The sequence below is a fragment of the Globicephala melas genome, chromosome 20, assembly GCF_963455315.2.
Source record: "Globicephala melas chromosome 20, mGloMel1.2, whole genome shotgun sequence".
NCBI lineage: Eukaryota > Metazoa > Chordata > Mammalia > Artiodactyla > Delphinidae > Globicephala > Globicephala melas.
This window is the reverse complement of record NC_083333.1, coordinates 30,624,911-30,641,575: the sequence shown is the minus strand read 5'-3', so window position 1 is coordinate 30,641,575 and position 16,665 is coordinate 30,624,911. Positions and strand designations below refer to the sequence as shown.

At 56.9% G+C, this 16,665-nt stretch overlaps 1 protein-coding gene across 2 annotated transcripts in view; it reads left to right on the top strand.

The window, feature by feature from the left end:
- The window catches only part of LOC115842696 (soluble calcium-activated nucleotidase 1), a 33,807-nt gene extending 28,726 nt beyond the window's left edge, over positions 1-5,081 (top strand). Inside the window, exons 5-6 of one of the 2 annotated variants that reach the window (XM_030837883.3) lie at positions 656-908; positions 3,454-5,081. In XM_030837883.3, coding sequence (XP_030693743.1) covers positions 656-908; positions 3,454-4,486 — 1,286 coding nt within the window. In that variant the 3' untranslated portion in view covers positions 4,487-5,081. The remainder of the gene's footprint in view (positions 1-655; positions 909-3,453) is intronic. The other variant, XM_030837884.3, reaches the window with a different exon arrangement.
- Positions 5,082-16,665: the final 11,584 nt, after the last annotated feature.

Below are 16,665 nucleotides of genomic sequence, written 5' to 3'. Positions count from 1 at the left end.
GTGAGAGTAAAGGAGAGTCTGGGGTGCAGGGAGGAATGGGGGGGCTGAACCCACCTGGTTTAATTGTCAGAATTGATTCAAACCTGTTTGTGGCAAAGAAAAAACAGATGGAATTTAGTTCCCTGCTAAGCTTTGGGAGGGGCCAGGAGAGGCGGTGCATCACCCCCAAACCACCCTGGGGGCTTCAAGTAGCTTCTCTAGGCCTCGGTCCCCTGAAGGAGGCTGCTAAGAACCACAAAACTCTAAATAGGGTTGCCATTAAACCCTCCCTCTTCAGACCAAACCAGGCAGGAGGTTTGGGTTTTAGAAGGTCATATCTGGGTGAGTGATTGATTGGGATGGGGCCCCAGGCTCTGGGAGTCAGCGCCTCCGAAACACCCACCTGGATGTGCTGTCAGAATTTGGAGGAGGCAGATGAGCTAAGTAGGGGTGTTTGACGGAGCGGGGGCTCTGGGCCACGGAGGGCAACAGCATCCTGTCTTCCAGGGCTGTTCTTTCCTTGCCTCCCCAGGAGCCTTTCTGAGTAGATAAGGCAGGAGCGGGGCCACGATTTAAGGGAAGAAACTGACTCCAGGGAGCAAAAGTGTTTTCAGGTCACAAAGGAAGTGAGTGCCAGGGCCCCTCCTAACACGGCACGTTCCCTTCTACCTCTTAGAAACCAGAGGCATCTACACCTTCGACCTGTCCAGCGAGCTCCCCGCAGCTCTAGAGCAGATCTTTGAGAGCCAAAAGGGCTGTGACCTGTTCATCAGGGTGAAGACGAAGGAGGAGGACGAGCTGGGCATCTGTGCCCACAAGCTGATCCTGTCCACCAACCCCGAGGCACACGGCCTGTGGAAGGAGCCGAGCAGCAGGGTCACCATGGAGGTGGATACCGAGTGTGTGCCTGTCGTCAGAGACTTTATCAAGTGAGTGTCCTTGGGGCCAGGGGCTGGGGACTGGGCAGCATCCCCTCCAAGGCAAACCGCAGGGACGAGGGATGCGGCACCGACGGCAGCCATGCTTGGGTGAACACACTTGTTCACACTTGTGTGCACACATATTCACACATTTGCCTTCACAGCCACGCATCCTCACGTTCACACGCACATTCTTATGCATTCTTTCTGCAGGGGCTGTGAGAGATGGGGCAGCACACACGCACACGCACACGCACACCCACACCCACACACACACACGCAGACACACACACACACCCCTGTCTCTCAGGTGTCGTAAAAGCATCCAAAAAACAACCATCAAAGGATTCTCCCTCTTCTCACCTGACTGATCTGCTCACTCAAAAAATTTTTTTAAAAACCGAATCCAAATCTGTTGCTGGAGAAAAGTGGGGGGAAGCCCTCAGGCGGGGCCGCCCAGGCCTCGGGTCTAACCAGTGGGCCGGCCACGCTCAGGAGCCCGTCTCCCAGCTGAGAGTGGGCCCCGAGGGGCGGCCCCTTCCCCCAGACCGCCCTGCTGGGGGCCACTCTGTCCCCACCCGAGGGGCCTCCCGGGGGGCTGGGGTTCTGTGAGCATCGACTTGAAAAAAGAACCACGTCTATGAAAGCTGTTCTCTCTCGTGACCCAAAGCTGTAGGTAGCTGAAAGTGACATTTAAGAGAAAACAACAAATGGCAGTGAAAACAGATTAAAGTGGCTTCTTTTCAGCCAAGACAATATAAGAACCTGGCAGTCATCCTGTGCCCCTCCTAGCGGGACTGGTATCTGTAATGCGTTTGCGCCTGTCCCCAGCTTCCCGGCCCCAGCTGGAGTCACCGTCCTCGGTCAGAGTTCAGTGATTTTCTGGACTGTCTGGCCATGTGCTCCGGCTCTCTCTCCCTGTCTCTCCCTGTCCCTTTCTGTCTCCCTGTGTCTCTCTCTGTCTCTGTCTCTCCCTCCCTCTCTCTCTCTTCCTTTCTCTCTGCCCCTGTCTCTCTCCCTCCCCTGAGGCAGAGAGGCTGCAGTGAGCCCCGTCCAGGCCCCAGAAGGCCTCAGAGGACCCCTGCTCACTGCGGCTGCCCCGCACGCTCCCCTTCCCTCTTCCCAGTGTTCCCCATGCGGCAACTGCTGTTCAGAGCCTTCTGTCAGTAATCCGGCTTCTCACCAGTTTCTGGGGTCTCTGGGGGTCACTAACATCCCAGGGCCTTTGGTCTTTTTTCTAACTTTCAGGATGTTTTCTTCCCTGATGGTGGCGCAGGGCCAAAGGGCTGATTGCGACCCCCTGTCCCCAGCCACTCGGGTGCCCGCCTGAAGCTGAGGGTGGCCAGTGTGCCCAGACCGGGGAGAGCCAGCCGGGCTGGGGCGTCACCGGGTGGGAGCTGCACAGCTCCCAGCGGCTGGGAACCATCCCTCTCTGGCCCCAAAGCGGGATTAAAAGGTGGTGACGGAGACACTCTGTGGTTTCCTTGCTCCCTTTGTCAATGGCCATCTGCGGGGCCCTCGGTGGCACTCCTTGCCTATGAGAGAGGCAGTGCCTCGTCCGCTGTCCGGGTGCTGCCCAGGGCGGAGGTTCCTGGGCTCAGGCCACCACCAGGCGGATACACAGCTATGGGCAACGGGCCAGAGGGTGCAGATGCCCTTTTTTGCCCCAGAGTTCACGGTCATCAGCAGGATCACGTGATGTGTTGAGCGCATGAGGGCAGAGAGGGTGGGAGGAGGGCGGGCCCACCTCTGCCACTGGCACTGGACACTGTGGCGCCCCAGCTCTGCTCTGGGCGCCCCCAGCTCCATGTTCAGGTGACAGGGTGGCCACCAGGTCCGCTGCTCCCGGGAAGGCTCAGCGTTCGAGAGAAGCCATGGGGAGAGCTTGGCTCTTCCCAAAGCAGGACCCCACTCACCACGTCCCAGGAGACAGCAGCCACAGCCTATCGTTTCCCCTCCCAGCAGGCTCCCTCCGCACACATCTTCACGCAGCAAAGGGCTTTCTGGTGGCTCACTGAGTTACATGGCAGATGGCACAGACTGGGTGCCGCCCGCGGGGCTCACGGCTGGTGGGGAAGGCAGATAGGAGGTGGCCAGCGGCGATGCCTATGTCACGGGAACACCTGACAGGTGCTGGGGTCAGAGGGGCGCCTACGGGCACCCAGTGGGGGCCCGAAGGGGTCTGGCCAGGTGCGTGACGGTGGGAAGGGAAGGGCAGGGCAACGCTGATGCCCGGGATGGCCGGCAGGCCCTGGCGCCCATGGTCCGGCCCGTGAGGACGATGGTGATGGTGGAGGAGGTGGTGGGACCACCTCCCTCACGGATGAGGATGAAACAACATCCTCAAAGAGCCTGGGACCCGCCCACACCTGGCTCTAAGCAAACGGGAGCTTGGAATGTGCGTTGACCCAGGAGATAAATCAGGGGGTTCTGAATGCCCCTTGAAATAGCTAGCACCGCGGTGTCAGCGGTCAATAGCTCACGTGCACCAGGGCACACCTGCTGTCCTGCGGGGAAGGAGTATCACCAGGCATCAGCCCTTGTCTCCCCGCAGGTACCTCTACTCCCGGAGGATCGACGTCTCTCTGTCGTCGGTGAAGTGCTTGCACAAGCTCGCCTCTGCCTCCGGGGCCAAGCAGCTGCAGAGCTACTGCGGACACCTCTTTGCCATCCTCCTCCCCCAGGACCCCTCTTTCCGGACGGCCCTGGACCTCTATGCCTATGCCCTGGCCACCCGGGACCCCGTGCTGGAGGAGATCTGCGTGCAGTTCCTGGCCTGGAACTTCGGGGCCCTGACGCAGGCCGAGGCCTGGCCGAGCGTCCCCACGGCCGTGCTCCGAGACCTGCTCTCCAGGAATGAGCTGGTCACTCCCAGCGAGCTGGCCGTGCTGCTGGCCTTGGATGAATGGAGCCAGGAGAGGCGCATCTCCCGCAGGGAGGTGGAGGGCTTGGTGGAGAGGGTGCGGTTCCCCATGATACCGCCCAGCGACCTCTTCACCCTGCAGTTTAACCTGTCCCTGTACTGGAGTCACGAGGCGCTGTTCCAGAAGAAGATGGTGCAGGCCCTGGAGTTCCACACCGTGCCCTTCGAGCTGCTGGCTCAGTACAGGGGCCTGAACCTCACCGAGGACACCTACCAGCCCCGGCTTTACACCTCGCCCACCTGGAGCGCCTCCGTGACGGGTTCCAGTTACAACCGCTACCGGTCCTTCAAGACGCCCCAGCACCCCAGCTTCCTCTTCCAGGCCAGCTCAGTCTCCTGGTCTTTAGTCTACCTCCCCACCGTCCAGAGCTGCTGGAACTACGGGTTCTCGTGCTCCTCTGACGACCCCCCCCTCCTGGCCCTCTCCAAGTCTAGCTACTCCAATCCCACCATCGGTTATGAAAACAAGGCCCTGATGCTCTGTGGGAGAAACTTCGTGGCGGATGTCACCAACTTCGAGGGCTGGAAGGCCCTGATCCCCAGCGCCCTGGGCACCAACAGCTCCAGGAGTGCTTCCTTCTTCCCCTGCCCGGCAGGGTCCTTCAGCAGCTTCCAAGTCGTCATCCGTCCCTTCTACCTGACCAACTCCACGGGTGTGGACTAGACCCGAGGCTGGGGGAGCCAGGGTGGCAGGAGCGCCCGGAGGCGGGGCACCTCCCATCCTTCACCTCCTCTCTGCAACCATCTCCAACCACCAGCCACCAGATGGCCCCCCCCGCTTCCGTTGATCTCTCTGAGCTTAAAGAAATTACTGGAAGTTTTCAACTACTGCAGTCCACAAACCGAGAGCTCCCACTTCCCACTGCCCGCCCAGCTGGTTTGTCGGGAAGCAACAAGGAGCTGTCGGGTCTCCTCCCCTGCCTATCACTGTGCCCTCTGCTGTGCCTTATCTGAGATCATTAAAATTGCACTGTGGGGGCTTCCCTGGTGGCGCAGTGGTTGAGAATCTGCCTGCTAATTCAGGGGACACGTGTTCGAGCCCTGGTCCGGGAGGATCCCACATGCCGCAGAGCAACTAAGCCTGTGAGCCACAGCTACAGAGCCTGCACGCCTAGAGCCTGTGCTCCGCAACAAGAGAAGCCACAGCAATGAGAAGCCTGGGTACCGCAACAAAGAGTAGCCCCCGCCGCCGCAACTGGAGAAAGCCTGTGCACAGCAACGAAGACCCAACGCAGCCAAAAATAAATAAATAAATTTATTTTAAAAAAAAATGCACTGTGGTTCCCAAGTTCTCTTGTTCATGCAGAAAGAGTTGTTGAGTCCACTGGGTGTTCGGACATTGGGTGTGCTGGGCCCTGGGGTCCAGTGAATGAGCAGACCCAGTCCTTTCCGTGTGAAGCTGCAGTCTTGTGGGTGAGACAGGCGATCACAAGTAAAACACTTGGGGTAAATACAAGCTGGAATAACAGGTGACGGAAACCAGAGGGTGGCAGGGGGAGGCACAGGCTGGAGCTACCTTAGTGGATCTCAGTGGAGAATGAAGAGTGCGGGCCAGCAGATGTGGGGGAAATGGGAGGAGGGTGTGTTCCAGGTAGAAGGAACAGCACGTGCTTGGAATCTTTTCTCCATCAATCCTTGCACATGTGCACAGGGATGGGGGCAGAGATTCTCATCTCAGCGTTGTTTGTAAAAATGGGAATTTGCAAAGAACCTTAAAAGGCCACCAACAGAGTGCTTGACCACAAATAAAAGACACCCACCATGTCTTGCCGTGAGCCCAGTGTGTGCCACAGACTGGAGGACAGGGTTGGGTTTTTGTTTGGGGTTGTTTTGTTTTGTTTTGTTTTGTTGGCAGTAAATGATAAAAGAATTTATTAAGGAATCTGGAAGTAGGTTGATTCCAGGATTGGCTAGTGGGCTGTTGACCTGTCCTCACACCCAGGTTCTTCCATCTTTTGGCACGGAAGAATTCACAAACCAATTCCATGTCGTGGGCTACTCATACGACAGTGAGTCCCTGGGCCTCAGCACCTGCACGATCTGGGGGCAGCCATCCAGGCACCACGCTGTTTGGTGAGTCCAGGGTTGGTAGCACTAAGGCAGACCGATGGGTGGGGAGGACCAGTCCAAATGAGTTCAACATTGATTCCTTGGATGGATGGCGTTGATACCTCGGGGCAAGCTGCCTCGTGCTCTGACTCCAGTCTTTTTGGGTCACGTGTCACCTCAAATGTCCAGAGGTGGTACCCTTTTCTAAGTGGCCAGGGCCACCTGTCTTCAATTCGGCCCAGGGCGATGGCTGTGGCATGGTGAGATGGCAGGAGGCGGGCCCAGAATCAGAGAGCTGACGTGGTCCCGAGGCAGGTCGTACGTGTGTGTGTGTGCGTGTGTGTGCGCGTGTGCATGCGTGTGTGCGTGTGTGTGTGTGTGCCCGCACATGAGAGAGAGAGAGAATTGCTCCCAACAACGGCTGCATTCCACTTGCTGGGCTATAACACTTTGCTCCGATCAGGCTGTGTCTGGAACAGAAGGGCCTATTGGGATCTTCACCTGGTCTAGTTCAGGATAATCTACTAACCAAGTGTTCACGAGAGCCCGTGAAGCCTTTCCCGGGAGCTCTCGGTCACCTGGTTAATGGCCAGGAGGAAGGTTGTCAGTACCACACGGACTGTTTAAGTCCAGGCCCTAAGACGTTTGACCGCTTGCCTCTGAGGGGGCTCTGGACACCCAGGAATTGGGAGGGGACCACACCCCTATCATGATGGCACAATCACTTCTGCTTACCACTTCTCAGGTTTTGTTGTTATTATTGTTTTTTCAATGATACAAGTTAAGTAAGAGTTTTGCAAGCTGCTTATCTGTTTTGGTCTTGAGCAGCTCATGGACAGCTAACCACAACCACTCCCACTGCATTAGGGAAGTCCTCTCAACGGCAGTGTCTGTGGTGGGGGGCCCTCTCTGACCTTCAGAGATAAGCCGCAAGGGCACTTTCTAAGAGGCTGGTGCTTCCTTCCCCAGTGCATCTCACCAGGTCTTGTAGGGAGGAGAGCTGTCTGGGTTTTTCCAGATCAGGGGCTAGAGACTGACTGCACACAGTACACTCTTCAGGGGTCCTGGCTCCTGGATTCCTTTCTCTACATCGTCCGGAGGAATTCATGGGCCCCCAGGGAGGCCAGTTTTCAGTCAACCAATTGAGGAGATAATTAGCATCACTCTCAGCTGCTCAAGCTAGCAAGGGCGCTAGGTCTCTGATGGATGTACCTGTATTCGATATTTTTAGATTTGGCTTCATATAATGAAAATCAAAAATAGTGGCTTATAAGAGATACTCTATTTTTCTCTCACATGGAAGAGAGGTAGGCTCCTCCTCTTTCTACACCACTTAGTATGTGACTGCCATCCTCAAGGTTGCCTTGTGGTCCATAATGGCTGCTGGGATTCCAGCCATCATGTCTGCCTTTCAGGAGGCCGGAAGGAGGTAGCAGAAAAAGACAAAGGGCTTTCCCCAGCTGTCTATCCCCCGAGACTGAACACATCTTAAATTTTTCACCTAAGGTGACTCTCTTGCTTCATCCTTGCTTTTGTCCCACTAGAAACAATCACCTCTGACCCTGCAATCCTTGAACACCTCATTCCAAGGAACCACAGGCAATAACTGAATCAGCCTCTTCATGACTGTGTGCAATGCTAGATTCCCATCCCTGGATGCCAGTGGGATTGGGGGAAACAGATTTCCTGGTGTATAACATATACATACACCTATGCATATCTATATCTATGCATATATACAAGTATATAGAGCTTAGTTCAGTGCTCTTCAGTGGAAGAGCAGCATGTGCCTTTCAGTGGTCGCCTTGTTTAGCTCAGTATTTTGTCTGGGATTCATGTGTATTTTTCCATGCAGCAGAGCAGAATTCCATTGTCTGAATTTACCACAATTCAACCTGTTCTACAGCTTTGGGACTGTGTCCAGTGTTTTGGTGTTTTGAGTGAAGCTTCTACGAGCATTCTTGTGACATCTTTGGTGGACACGTGGGCTCATTTCTCTTGGGCATGTACCCAGGAGTGGAATTGCTGGGCCAGTGTGTTTAGCTGTCCCAGGGCCCACGCTCCCCGGCAGCGTGTATGAGTCATTTGTTCCACATCCTCAACAGCACCTCACAGCCTCCATCTTTTTTTTTTTTTTTGCGGTACGTGGGCCTCTCACTGCTGTGGCCTCTCCCGTTGCGGAGCACAGGCTCCGGACGCACAGCCTCAACAGCTCATGGGCCCAGTTGTTCCGCGGCATGTGGGCTCCTCCCAGACTGGGGCTCAGAACCCGTGTCCCCTGCATCGGCAGGCGGACTCTCCACCACTGCGCCACCAGGGAAGCCCGCCTTCATCTTTTTAACTGCAGCCGCTCTGGTGTGTGTGTACAAATGGGATGTCTTCTGCTTTCAGGCCCCCACTTCTCTGAGGGTCCATTCCCTGAAATGCACTTCCAGCATCAATTTCTATACCAGCCAACATCCTTAGTTGCTAAAAACAGAAACCAACTCTGGTGAACGTAAGCAGAAAAGGGATTTGTGGAGGGAATTAGGAAGCTCGCAGAATGGGTGGGAAGGCTAGAGAACCAGGCCCAGGAACTGAGCTGGAACTAAGTGAAGGTTAGTGTCCCAGGTAACTTTCGACAAGTAACTAACCACTGCGAAACATAGCAGCTCATTCCCTCCACCATTCATCTGTGTGACCAGCTGAGCTCGGCTGGGATGGGTTATCTTCGCTCTGCACAGGGTTGGCTGGGCTCACTCATGTCGAGGCTTCATCTGGGACGGCAGGAACTGAGGGGGGAGGGCTCCCTCCATATGGTCTCCCATCCTGGTGGATACTGACCCAGGTTTGGTCACGTGGTGGGCAGTGTTCCATGATGCGAGATTCAAGGCCTCCCGAGGCCCAGGCTTGGAACTCACCCCTGACATCCCAGGGCCAGCAGGGATCCAAGGGTTAGGAAAATAGACTCCACCTCGTGATGCGAGTAAATGCTATTTGTAATCGGCTGTTGGTAACTAGGAAGCCGAGAACAGCAGGACCCAGAGAGTCAGGTTGGAACTGAAACCACCCGTGCCCGGCCTGTGGAGTTGCTCACTGCCTTGTGGGATCCTGGCTTCCGGATGCTGCCTCTGTGGCCGTTCCACTGCCCCCAGCAAGCACCCTGAACCAGCCCTGCGTCGCCAGGCACTCAAGGCCCCAAGAGGCCATCTGAGAGCAGTGACCTGGTCTTCTCAGCTCACGTGATGACAGGTTTCCCAAACACAGGAGGGAGATTCAGATGCACTGAGGGATAAATACGTTACAGGCCCTCCGTAGAGTAGGAAATCATACCGCTGTTCAAAGGACTTCATGGACCCCCGTGTACCGACGTGAAAGACCTTCAAGACACACCATCAACTTGGACAAACAAACGTGTAGAACCATCCTGCCTTGAACAGTCACTGCTGTCTGTTGAGTCTCCATGTCTCACACGTTCCTTCCCAAAATGACGCAGATTTTCACTCTGGAACCTAACGCCCGTCCCCCCTCCACTGAGCCGCAGTCCTGGGCGATCCCAGGGAGGGGCCCAGGGGAGCCACCGTTACTGGTTTGGGGCGCACGTGGTTGGGGGCAAAGAGCTTATGACCCATGTCGGTGCTTCTGTTGGGGGAGGGGTTTCACAGGAGACTTTCCCCTTGAAGACACTTGAGTATCCCTCGGGCAAGGAGAGGTGTCTGTTTGTTTCTAATTTATTAAATTTACTTTTTAATGGAGGTGTATGTGACATAATGAAATGCTTTTTAAAAGTTGTCTCCCCACTCCTCAGGCCCTCACCCCCCCAGGTTTCAGCCACAACCTCACACAAACCTCCCAAAATGGCTGGAATGCACAGTGACCCGCTGGTGCCCCACCCATGTGGCCCCAGGCGAAGGTGGCAGGCCCCGGGGCCTCAGGGAGTGCTGGACAGAAAAGGTCTGATGTGGCAGCAGCTGATCTGCTGAAAGAATGTCACTGGTGGGGACGCCAGGAGCTCGGAGCCAAGCATGTGGTCATTGCAAAACGGCAGGGAAGGAATGTGGAACTCTCTTCCCGGTTCCCTGTTCCCCACGCGATCGCTCCCCGAGTGCCATGCCGATTCATCCGCATCGATGCCCGCACCGGATGTGTGCGTTCACGCCATGGCTGCAGGAGGATCTCATGCAGGCCCCTCCAGGCTGAGCTGGGGTCTCTGCCTGCAGGAGATAAACGACCGGCAGAGACAGCCGAGATATAGACAGAATGACGCATGCGCCCGAGGAGGAGAGGGGGAGTTGTAACCCGGTTGGAGGAATCAGGCCGGAGGAGCGGCCGTGGGCTGTGGTCTAAAGAGAGAAAAGGAAGGAGGTGTCGGGAGATGGGCTGAACAAGTGCTAAAAATGGAGGGCAGGCAGCTGGTCCAGAGGGTGCCAAGGGGCCCCAGGACGGAGGCGTCGTTGCCTTGCCCAGGTCAGGCAGGGAGGGCGCGGGGCCTGAGTCACGGCTGCCCTGCCTGGCTCCTTACTAGAACTTGCTCAAGCAGGGCCTGCCGGGAGCAGGCTTGGGGACCTCTGCCTCGCGGAGCTCGCCAACAGCTCTGACCCCTCTGATCCTAATGCTGGAGACGGCCTCAAACCCCGCTGGAGCAGGGGCCCAGGGCTGCCCTGCCCACTGCAGATCCAGGGGGCTGCACGGATGCCCAGGCCTGCCTCCGGGGGGGGAGGGGCGGGAACTGGGGGCTCGTGTTAATTTCCTGGTGCCGCCCCCACAAATCACCACAAACTGCGGGGGCCTGAAGCAACACACATTTATTCTCACAGCTCTAGAGGCCAGATGTCCGAGATCCAGGTGTTGGCAGGGTGGCTTCCTTCTGGAGGCTCTGAGGGAGCATCCGTCCTGGCCTTGAGCCCAGCTGCTGGGGGCTCCAGGCATCCCTGGCTTGTGGCTGCATCACTCCAGCCTCTGCCTGTGTCAGCTCCTGGCCTCCTCCCCTTGCCTCTGTGTGCCTCGAGCCCCCTTCTCCTTTCTCTCACTGGATGGAGGGCCCACCCTAACCCCACGATGGTCTCCTCTCAGGATCCTTAACTACATCTGCAAATTCCCTTCCTCCAAAGTCGCATTCACAAGCTATGGGGACCAAGACTCGGACATATCTTTTGGAGGGACGCCATTCATCCCACTATGGGGCTGTTCAGAGTTCCAGGCACAGGAGTTGCTCAGCGCTCACGTGCATTCTGCAATCCGAATCCTGCTGGTGCCGCGGGGTGGAGTCCTGTCCCAAGGGGACGCCCCCTCAATCCCACCACGGGACTCCTTCGGTGACGCCTAGACACCAACAGTGAGTCTGATCCGTCTGCGGTGTTCCCGGTGGGATTGGCAAGGACGGTTTGAATGGATCATGGACCGCGACATCTTTCAAAGCTCCAGGAGGCCGAGGCAGGAAAGCCGTTGAAACAGGTTTTGGCGTAACGTAAGGAGGCCCATTCTAATGGTCAGAGGGGGGGAGGATGGAACGGCTGGCATTTGCTGGGGGATGATCATGGAGGCAGCCGGCTGAGACTGGGACCGGGGACCAGGGTCCTGAGTTCCAGTGCTTAGCTGAGGAGCTGAGCAGATAGGAGCCCTCCCTGCTCCCCTACACACCACCCAGCCCCAGGCTCCTCTTCCGTAAGGTGGGACCCTGCCGGCTTCTAGGCCCCCTTTCACCTCTGGAGTCCCCGCCCAGACGGACCAGCCTCTCCCAAGGAGGCTGAGACAAATGGTCCTTTTCCTGCCTCTCTTTTCTGGAGCATTGCGGTGACACTGCTCAGCCCCTGTCTGTTTAAAGAGCCCACCTGGGCACCACTTCCGGTCCAGGCGCCACAGGGAAGCCAGAGCTGACTTTCCAAAGAGCAAATCTGCTCTTGGAATTTCAGCAAAACAATGCTCCCGGTTTACCAATGAGGAGCCCCCCCACCTCCTGGGGCAGTCAAGGGTAGGATGACGCACTGAAAGCCCCCCAACCTGGAAAACCAGAGGTTTGGTTGCCCAGTTAAGTGGCGGAGAGCAGCCAGGAGTGTCCCTAGTGGTAGCCCTTCACGAGGAAAGAGGTTTCTCTTCCACCCACCCCCAAATCCTAGCTCTGATCAACAGAACTTCTTTTCTTCCTTGGAATACACACAGGTGATTTCTTTTTCTGAAATACCCCCCTCTTCCTCACCAGGTTAATTCCTATGCATCCTTCAGGTCTGGGGGCCTCTCAACCTCAGAGGAGCCTCAGATCTTGGGCTCTTGCTAAAAGGGGCCTGAGCTTCTGCATTTCTAACCAGCTCCCAGTAACGCTGGTGCTTCTGGTCCTCGGACCACGCTCTGGGGACCACACTCTGGGGACCAGTGGCTCAGATCCCCAACCTCTTGGGAATGCCTCTGTCTTCAGCCTGGAGGCAGCTGGCCCACCCTGCGTCCGTGACACACTCTCCATCCCCCCTCAGTAATCCTTCCACAGGGCATGGCCAATCCCCACGTGTGTCTGTGCTGCCACTAGACTGATTTCATCTTTTCCACCATCAGACCCCAGGCACGCCCAGCACAGCGCAGGAGCGTGGTAACCCTTGAATCTTGGTTGAATGAATGGATCCATTCATGCCTTCAAACAAAAGGTCAACACAGACCTATGCCAGCTTTCTCCGCTCCCATGTCTACACCTTGGGGGAAAACACTCAAACACTTAGAACTTAAATCTCGTTTGGAGTCATCAGAAGATGAAGTGAAAAGGCTGCAAAACGGCAGCCGAGCGTGGCTGGGAAACTTGCTAGCGGTGCAGATGCTCAGGGCTGCCCCAGTCTCACTGGGTCAGAGACCCCACGGAGGGGGCTGCGATCTGTATTTCTGAGCCCTCCAGGGATTCTGGGTCACTCAACTGCAAAGCCCCTCCAGGTCTAGACCAGTGACGGCTACTGGCTGTGTATTGGAACCACCTGGGAGCTTTTTTTTTTTTTTAAAATAAATCCATTTATTTTTGGCTGCGTTGGGTCTTTGTTGCTGCGCGCAGGCTTCCTCTAGTTGAGGCGAGCGGGGGCTACTCTTTGTTGCGGTGCGCGGGCTTCTCATTGCGGTGGCTTCTCTTGCCGTGGAGCACGGGCTCTAGGCGTGTGGGCTTCAGTAGTTGTGGCTCACGGGCTCTAGAGCGCAGGCTCAGTAGTTGTGGCGCATGGGCTTAGTTGCTCCGCGGCATGTGGGATCTTCCTGGACCAGGGCTTGAACCCATGTTCCCTGCATTGGCAGGTGGATTGCTTAACCACTGCGCCACCAGGGAAGCCCACCTGGGAGCTTTGAAAGCTCTGATGCCTTTGCCCCTCTGTACTGCCGTGACAACACTTGACTCCAAATGAGAGGATTTTCCCTCCCGACACCGAATCTGTATTGTCCTTTCCAACACCACGTCTCCAGCTCTCTGACACTACCTGGAGTTAGCGCAGACCCCACAGGTTAAGGCCTCAGTCCCGTAAGACTGCCTCCCACTTCAGATGCCAGTCGCAAGTTGGGGTGGGGCGAGGGGTTCCTACGACCCCCTCCTCAGGTGTAGGATTTGCTAGAATGTTTCAAACTCAGGGAAACACTGTCCTTACTAATATCAGTTTGTTATAAAGGATGCAACGCAGAAAGAGGCAACTGGAAGAGATGCACAGGTGTCGGGGAGGGTGCAGAGCTTCTGTTCTCACCAGCCGCCACCATCCCAGATTAATTCCAGCCTGTCTCCCCTCCCCGGAGGTCAGGGGTTGGGGCTAAAAGTTCCAAGCTTTAATGAAGCGGGTTGGTCCCTGGGGCAACCATCCCCATCCCGAGGCTGCCGAGGGGCACACCGAGAGTCACCTCATTCTCATAAACTCAGGTATGCTCCAGAGAGCTCCTTAGGAATGCGAAACAATGCTCCTCTCACCCAGTCACTCAGGAAATTCCAAGGGTTTTAGAAGCTCTTGTACCAGGAACCAGGGACAAAGGTGCAGTGTGTTATCTCTCAGTATGTGATATTATACAGTATCGCAGCCTCACCATGCCATTCTGGGTGGGTGGGCTCTCTTCAGGCTCCCCAGGCTCCGTCTCCTTTTTGCTGCCATGGGGGTGAGGGAGGAGCTGGACAGGAGCAGGCAGGGGCCAACCAGGTGTGCGGCCAGGATAGCTCAACAAAGCAACGGGGAGGGAGGCTGTCACGGGTGGGAGATGAGGGGGCACTGGTCTCTTTCCCTAGAACCTTGCCTGCAAGCAGGGAGGCTGGGAGGGGACGGTACCCATGGCAGCTCCGTGGGACTCTGTGTGCGGCGTGCTGACAGCTCAGCCCATCAGACCAGCCTCAAGCCTTTCCTAAGGAGGCTTTCGCTTTAATCACAGCAGACCCCACGTGGGGATGGGTAGCTCGGGAGGAGCGTTGCCTTGGCAACACAAAGACTTAGGAGGGTGGTGCTGGTAACCAGGGCTGCTTTTGACCTCCGCCATCTCTCGGGCTGGTGGCTTTATCATCTCCTGCTCTGACGCTGGGGCCATGCCCAAGCCTGCGATGAGAAGTCCACCTCAGGCGAGGCCATTGGCCGCCCCCTCCCATCCACCCTCTTATCTTAGAGGACATCACCATGAAATACAATTCACCAGGAGGTGCCCATTTGAAAGCACCTAAACCAAAGCTAAGCCCCTGTTTGCCCTGGATTGACCCTGTAGTCACCACCCCGGGCCGCACCTGCTGCTCACCGTGCGTCTATAACCAGACAAGCAAGGTGACCTCTGAGTTCCAGGTGGATCCAGTGCAAAAGATGGTGAGATACAGCCTTAGCATCACTTCTCCAGGCTTGACTCCTCTCAGCTGTGTGACCTTAGGCAGAAGGCTTCACCTCTCTGAGCCTCAGCTTGATCTCAGTAAATTGGGTGCTGATACAGTTCCTCTCTCCAGGGGCTGTGGTCAGGGGATCTGAAAGCTCCCATGGGCCACAGTCCCTCGTGTCATGAGGGTGAGGGTGTGTGTTAGTCTGCTCGAGCTGCTATAACAGAACACCATAACCTAGTGGCTTATAAAAGAAATTTAGTCCTCACCGTCCTGGAGGCTGGAGTCTGACTTGGTGTCGGGTGGAAGTCCTCTTCCTGGTTCATAGATGGCCATCTTTTTTGCTGTGTCCTCGCAGGGCAGAAGGGGTGAAGGGGCGCTCTGGGTTCTCTTCTATAAGGACACTAACCCCATTCCTGAGGCTCTACCCTCCTGACCTGATCACCTCCTAACGCCGTCATAGTGAGGGTTAGTTTTCAACATGAGGATTTGGAGGTGTGGACACAAAACCTCAGTGCACGCGGGACGTTCATGCATCTTCTATCACCATTACCAGATGTTCGTGGCGGTCCAGCACTGTGCCAGGTCCTCCAGGAACCTTGACTCTTTTAAAGACCTCAGTTAGAGACCCCAGTACCCACCCCTGACTGCAGCCAGCCAGCCATAAGCTTCCCTCCACTCCCTCCAGACCACAGGCAGTGTTGCAGGTTTGGGGTTCAGGCTTCCCGGTAATTTGAAGGCTTTGCACTGACTGGGGTTCAGGGAGGAGGAGAGGGGAGCTGGCCCCTGCTGGCACGGAGCCCACGCTGCAGCCGGGCAGGCCCTGGCAGCGGCCCCCCTTGGCGGCCCGGGCCTTGGGAATAGCGAGGAGGCCTCACCACTGACCACACGGCAAGCCAGGCCAGCTCCTCCCACCCCACTGGGCCAGGCAGCTCCCTTTGACCTCGGCGGGGCCTGTTGCACACGTGTGCGGGCAGCCTGCCTGGTCTCATGCAAGGGCAGAGGGTTTCTGAAGATGCTGAAAAGCTTCAGCTCTTTTAAGAAGGATTTTCTTCATTTTGGCACAGTGGGGTGTTTCTGGGCTGCGAGCTGCCCAAGCCCTGGAGCGCCTGTGTTTGTTCCCTCGGTCTGGGGGTGAGGCCCGGTCGAGGGCACCCTGGCACGGCGCTCCCCTGAGAAGTGGGTCTCAGGGACTTGTCCTGAGCTTCCTCGGGGTGGGGGTGAATGCCCCGTAGCCAAGGAGGAAAAGGAGGCTGGGTAGGTGGCCCCCCCCAACCCGGACGGTCAGGGTGGCCCGGCCACTGCAGCCCCAGGGCTGACCACTGAGGGAGTCACCCGGCCTGCTGGCCCTAGCTGTCCCAGCCCCAGCACCTGCCCCCACACAAGGTCAAGAGGGCGCCCCTGGGAAGAACCCAGAGGGAGAGGGTGCCAAGGCCTGGGAGCATGGAAACTAGCCGGGCCTCTTTAAGAATCTGTGTTACCAGAGGGGAGAAAGTGCAGAGCAAGGCCTTTAGTAAACATCTGAGGGCTCACAGTAACAACTCCCAGCTGTGTGAGGGGGGCCGGCGGGGGGGGGGGCAGGGAGGCCCACGTAGCTGGCTGGAGGGTGGGATGGGCTGAGGTCAGGCTGGGTGGGGCCCAGCCAAGAGCACATGAGGGCGGGCGGCGGGCTGAGCAGGGACAGAGGTTTGTCCGAGCGAGGTGGGCAGTGGACGAGCCTCCAAGACGCTGGGCCTGGAAGTTTCCACTTCCCTCGGGGCCTTTTCTGAATCCTTCCAGAGATCTCTAGCCCCTCCTTGCAGCCAGGAGAGGAAGGTTTCAGTCCCGTGGTAGTGGAGGGGTGGGGGGGGAGGGAAAGGTCGGTGCAGTCTTTTCCAAATCACAGCTGATAGTTCAATTGCCCGGCCGAGTGGTGATTAGTATCTCTTTCTATCACTCGGAGTACCAAGCACAGCACCTGTGAACTGTCCCTCAGCAACGCCCTTCTCCAGACCCATCCCCTGGAGCCCCACCTTCTCCTGCCCAGG